This window comes from Phytophthora infestans, genomic scaffold, assembly GCF_000142945.1.
Source record: "Phytophthora infestans T30-4 supercont1.74 genomic scaffold, whole genome shotgun sequence".
Lineage (NCBI taxonomy): Eukaryota > Oomycota > Peronosporomycetes > Peronosporales > Peronosporaceae > Phytophthora > Phytophthora infestans.
Genome location: NW_003303685.1, coordinates 101902 through 108061, shown reverse-complemented (window position 1 = coordinate 108061; position 6160 = coordinate 101902). Strand labels below are relative to the sequence as shown.

Sequence of the window (6160 nt, the reverse complement as noted above, 5' to 3'; positions counted from 1 at the left end):
AAAACGCGGTGACATTTTTTCTGAAAAGTTGTTGCTTGGGAAAAAGGCGCATACGGGTACCGTGTTTATGTAATGGGTGGCTCCTGAAATGACAAATTTTACGTGTATCAATTGCGAGAAAAAAAACACCAATCATAAATATTTTAAGACGCACAAACTGACGTGTCGTCTTGGAAAACAATGATTATTTCTTTATCAGGTATAGAAGGGTATTAAATGCCTGATTTCGTTTGATGAACAAACAACAAACAATGAAGCAATCTTCCGGGTGACGGTTGTGTGAACGACGCCATCTGGTCGGAGGAGGGACAAATTTCTGTACCTAATATTTGCATGCATTAAATCCCTGCAAAACGGATGTGAAGGTCACTATCTAGAGTAAAAAGGTCCAGCAAGTGACGGCTCTTCATTATGAAGGTATTTATCATTTAGGCTCTTTGTCGTTTTATCGTTTCTTGGTTTCATGATGATGGCACATTTAACAATAGGCCCCTAACCATTTAAAGAACGAACCGTGTATGTCGAACAGAGGACAAAACAGTGATCTTTTTTGTCCTCTTTTTTTCTTTTTGATGATCTAATCTAACGATTTGATATAATACTTTGGAGACTTTGACAAATCTCATGTACATAGTGATCAGCCCCGAACTCGACACCGCATAAGGATCTGCTCAAACTATTTTTTTTCGTAGCGGCAACAGCGTCGAGCGAAATCACTGCGCTATTAGTGCAACATGGATGAATACGCGTAGTAAAAGTAAAATGCGATTTCAGGAATTACCCAATATCTGTATGTAAGGGCAGTGATTTATGATAATGCGGAGAAATTTGCCACAAGACGAGTCATGAAATGCAATCTCAGAACACTTTTAATAGAGGAAGTATTAACCAGACTTCCTGCGCATTATTCGGGTAGTACTTTGGTGAGCTGGAATAGAGACGCTTGGTCCTGCGTGTAATACGGATCTTTGAGTACCGGCGTCATCCGCATAAAATAATAATAATTAAAACACGGATCTTTATAAGCCATAGATATATTTAGGCAGTTCTCCGTTCAGCTACTTCAGTACTTTATACTAAGCAAAACTAGTGCACTATGAAGTACTCAGCAAGGTGCCAGTCACAATTAAAAGTCAGTGAATTATTGGTATAAAATCTTGCGGCGCTTCATAGCACTTCTTAGTGCTTCGTTCAACTTCTCTTCTTTTCTTTGAAGTCAACATGTTATCCTGCAACCGGCCTTCTCTTTCTAGGGATTTTACTTTCTAAGCCCAACATGTATTATAGGCAATCGTTATTTAGGTAACATAGCATCTCCTTTTATACGTCTTCAAATGGTATAGTACGGTTAAATTGGAGTAAAAGTAGGACACTAGCGCGTTCGCAATCGTCTGACTATTAATAATAGCCGTGGGCCCGGCCTCTCCTCGTTTGCTGCGCTGCGCTGGAGGGGGGGGGGCTGCCCCTCCTTGGCCTCTAAGTCCTCCATTCGGGAAGGCGCTGTGTCTGGGTTAGAAATTAAGTCCATTTTATACATGTTGGGGAGTTTAATTGTACCGATATAGTCGGCTAGCCAGTCGAGCAAATTACTCACGTCCATTATTATATCATAGGGGGCCCCTCCAGTACCGGTATTATTGATCGACCCTTTGCAAATTATGCCTTACGTTGGGGTTGACTATTAAATGTGAACTCGATTAATGAATTGTCGTGTGTGCTCAAGAGCTCATCGTTGTACCTTCATTTCGATAATGGGTAGGCTAGCCTAGACCGTCACCGCGTTACTCTGTCGCCACGACATTACAAAAATAACATACACCGTTGATAGTACATGTACATGTGTTGTGTGTTCGGTGGCGTATTTTCACTGTCGGCGATCACTGCGATTACGCGGAGGGATAGGGTGGCGTATTCCGTCACTGAATACGCCACCCCATCCCTCCGCGTAATCTGTATTTTGTACGGAATCGCGAACCCACGACGTGCATGCAGATGAAATTCAAATATTCGTACTAGTATACCTGTTCATAATTAATAAGACTAATGCTCGTTCCGTCACTCCACAGCCTATAAGGGGGTAGTACGATAAACAGTAGGAATCAGTTAAGGTCAGCCCTTTCTCGACTATTATAAAATACAATTTAAAATTAAGTTTTGGCTTATGCAACTCTCGCCCTTTTCCAAAACAAAGCTTACTAATAAATTAAAATTCAGAATTAGAAGATCGTGAGCTGCAGCCGTATGGCTTTGGTAGACCATTCCATGCACAGATAGAGGGAAAATACCGGTCAACATAGCTTTCTAAATAACGTACTTAGTATATTGTCAACTCAAGTTACGTTGTATTGTTGTATTGATATTATTAAACAGAATCTTGAGCGTGCCATCCACAAACCTCACGGAATTCCTGAATCTTCTTCCTTTCCGACGAACATATAGCTGAATTACTCGACACTTGCGAACATGCGCCTAATCTTCATCCTATCAGTGATCGTTGCGGCCACCTTCCATGTCAGTAACGCCGCCCTAACTACGAAGGACTCTAACCAGGCCACGATCGCAAATGTGCCGTCGGCTGGTATCAGCGGCGTACCAGAAGCGAATAATGGACGGCTTCTCCGCCGCGTCGAAAAGGACTCGGCCTTCGATAACGAGACCGACGAAGAAAGAATCTTTCAAAGACTTGGGGCATATCTGAAAAAGATTCCCTCTAAGATGAAGAAATCGTGGAAGGAGAGCACAAACGAGAGAATGATGCACTGGCTAGAAGAAGATACGAGGGTATGTTGGACCAGGGGATTGATCCTAGACACATTATAGGTCGGTAGATGCCTACTCAAGTGAAGGTACGACACCGAGGCAGTTTACAAGGATTCGAGGACCCTCTCCAGTACGAACATCGTCATCATTTGGACCTACCACTTAGAAGTACTTAGTAGGAATACACGTCCGTTTGATGATCACGTCGCCTACTACTCTGTCTGCGAGTGTAATATGTTATGCACATCTCGCCCAGTACCAAACTTTTCAAGTGATCACCTTTCACAAACCTATTCTTAGAGTTTACAACCGGACTATCGCTTTTTTACATTGTCAAACTTCTGTGCTAGTCTGACATGGACACTGCCTTTAATCGGTTTACAGTTAATATCAAAGTCGCGCATTGCACGAAGAAGCTTAAAAATCTGACAGTTTAAGGATCGGGCAACAATGATTGTTAGCTGGCTTAAGCGGCATTAGAATACATGTTCGTTGTTTCCTATATAATAGTACAATAATTAAATTTTCAACTTATGTTCCTGTGAGCCGATTATGATAATTTTTCCGGTCGGGTAGTATGCTGCCGTACCGTGAAATCATCTACCCATACCATTGCAGGTATTCCTAGTGCTAGGGCAATTATGGCTCCACGAACCATTATACCCGGCGCGTTGCGTACATCACGTACCGCAACCGCTTTGTCGGCGGGTGAGACGTTCCGTTCACCCTACTTGTCAGGTCCGTCATGACCAAGGGACCAGTGCGGTGATTGCACTAGGCTCGCGCTTCGCCTCGTGTGTGGTTGCTTGCAACCCCAACACTGCTGATTCGTTCAGCGATTCCGAGGCACCTTGCGCCAGTGGCTTTCTTCGTCACTATGTCTTGTTCGGCTAGAGCTACCGCAACTCTAGCCCGGCTGTTCGCCTCCAGCCTGCAGTCGATGTACATCGACGCCTGGTTTCGTAAGGAACTTGGTCTTACCTCAAGACCAGGGAGGAAAGGTATTTACGAGCCTCTCCCCCACTTACACTTGAGACTATTGAGTCTCTCGTGGCATGTGATAGCCACTGGCAGCACGACGACTACCTGCCTCGTGGAAAGTCAGGGAGGAAAGGTATTTCCGAGCCTCTCCCCCACTTAACCTCGAGACTACTGAGTCTGTCGTGGCTTCTGATAGCCACTGGCAGGTGCGACGGCTCTCCGCCCTGTGCACTGCGTCGGTATGGACGACCGCGTCGGCCGTGTCGCCCGAAGGCACCCAGCTTATGCGTCAGCAGTTTGAGTCTGCGCGACTTGACGTCGAGCGAGCTGCTTACGTCTGGCGAGACCAAGACAGCCTCGCGCCTCGATCCAATAGCTCTGTGGGCGGAGCTATGTTACCCGCCTTGGGTGTGGAACACTGTTACCCACCTTGGTTATGTGGAACTCTGTTACCCACACCGGAAGCGCATACAGCGACTTCCTGATCAGTTATGGTATGAGTGACCTTGCGTGGAACTTTGTTACCCACGCTCGGAGCACCGAATGTCGGTCTCCTGAAGCAGCTTCGCTGCTTGCGGAACTTGTTACTCGCAATGTGGACCTATGTTACCCACCTGGTGAATGCCCTTCGGCACCACCACTGTCGAAGCGCATACGGCGCGGCGACCTTCAGTGTTGGGATCAGCTGACGTGGCAGACCCGCACACACACCGGACAGAGTTGGTGTCCAGCGACCGAGTCAGAGGAGTCTGGGCTCTGGACTCCGAGTCGCTTGAACCGACGTCGGCCTGAACAAGGTTCAGACCACGTCGGCCTGAACAAGGTTCAGACCCGACTTGCGGCGGTTAACGTGACGTGGCACTTCGTTACCCACGTCGTAATGTCTCGTTGACGACATCAGAGGCACTTGAGACCTCGTGTGGCACTGTGTTACTCACACAGGAAGCATGGACAATGCCTTCCGCATCCGTTATAGTCTGGGCGACTGCGTGTGGTACTGTGTTACCCACACAGGAAGCATGATCAGTGCCTTCCTCTTCAGATATAGTCTGGGCGTCAGCGGGGGGTACTGTGTTATCCACACAGGAAGCGCATTCAGCGCCTTCCTCTTCAGTTAAGGTCGGGGCGACCGTGTGGTCCTAAGTTACCCACCTGGTTAGCGCTTAAAGGCGTAACCACTGTCGAAGCCCGTACGGCGCGACGACCTTCGGCGTTGGACGCTGCTGGTGTAGCAGGTCCACACGGCGGGCAAAAAGGGCCACGCCCGTGGCATTGCCGCAGCGGAGCATGGCCTTGCTGTACGCAGAGCCGTGGGGTGTTGACAACCCCGTGGCGATTCTGCGTCCTGGCGGTCTATATCAGATGTCCCAGACCTGACGGAGGTGGGAACATGACTCACTAATGCTCCGTCATACACTGGACTGGTAGGCCCTTCTCGGCCTTGCCACACCAAAGACCGGACTGTGCTTTATGTTCGGCACAGCCATGTTGTGCATGGCGAAAACTGCGAGCGACACCGCCGTGCGCGAGTTCATCAAACCAAACGTTCAGGTCCGTTAAGGTACTTCCTTCACCGTACCAAAGGCTAGTCCACCAAGGACCAGCCACTCTGACATAGAGTGCAGTCGGTGTCGCTATGCCAAGCGACGTTCCGGCGGCGTATCAACGCCCTAGAACCCTTCAAACGTTCAAGGGGTATCGTACCCCGTACAGCGAGTGCACTACCAGCGGCCCATCACTGCCCTTCACCGGTTTGAGAGAACAACGTCTCTCTGGGCTAAGTCCCGTGGTGCGCACAGCCTGCACACCCATCACGAAGGCTTAGCGCTCTTCAGTAGGGCATACTGCCTCTACTGGTGGACGGGGAGTCTTCGTCCACCTGGCCGAGGCCTGCGCCACTGGACCTGGGGTCCACGGGCTGTCCTCTTCCTGAGGTCTGGCGAGGGACACACACGCTGGTAGTGTCCATGTCCGCCGCATCCGTAGCAGCGGACCAAGCTCTTGGCTGATCTTAAGTCCATGGGTTCGGGCTCGCTGTGCGCATCAGTATCAACGAGCTGCGTGACAGCAGGAGCAACAGCGTCATTGCTGCGATGCTCCGCCTCCAGAGGAACGCCATTCTCATCGTGGCGATGTTTCTCTTCCCGAGGAGTACCAGCCTGCTTGGGGCTGTACCCTTCTAGGAGGGCGATTCGAATCGCCTCCTCCATAGTTGTCGCTTGCACCCGGAATAGCTGGGTGAGAGCAGGACCGACCTTCCGGCCGTCCATGAAGACTGTTGTGCTGACGTCTTCAGGCAGAGGAGTCCCTGCCAGGGATGCCACCAACGTGCGCATCTCTTGCGCGTACTCCTGCAGCTCACGTTTACCTTGCTTACACGCGAGAAAGCATGAGTGCAGGCGGAACACATTGTTCGCCG

The 6160-nt window shown here is 49.2% G+C and overlaps 1 protein-coding gene across 1 annotated transcript; it reads left to right on the top strand.

Moving 5' to 3' along the window:
• Positions 1-2463: 2463 nt before the first annotated feature.
• PITG_18986 (secreted RxLR effector peptide protein, putative) lies at positions 2464-2820 on the top strand (the record flags this gene model as incomplete). Its single annotated transcript, XM_002997437.1, has 1 exon — positions 2464-2820. One exon carries the CDS (start codon positions 2464-2466, stop codon positions 2818-2820), a length of 357 nt encoding a protein of 118 aa, XP_002997483.1.
• Between the last annotated feature and the right edge of the window lie 3340 nt (positions 2821-6160).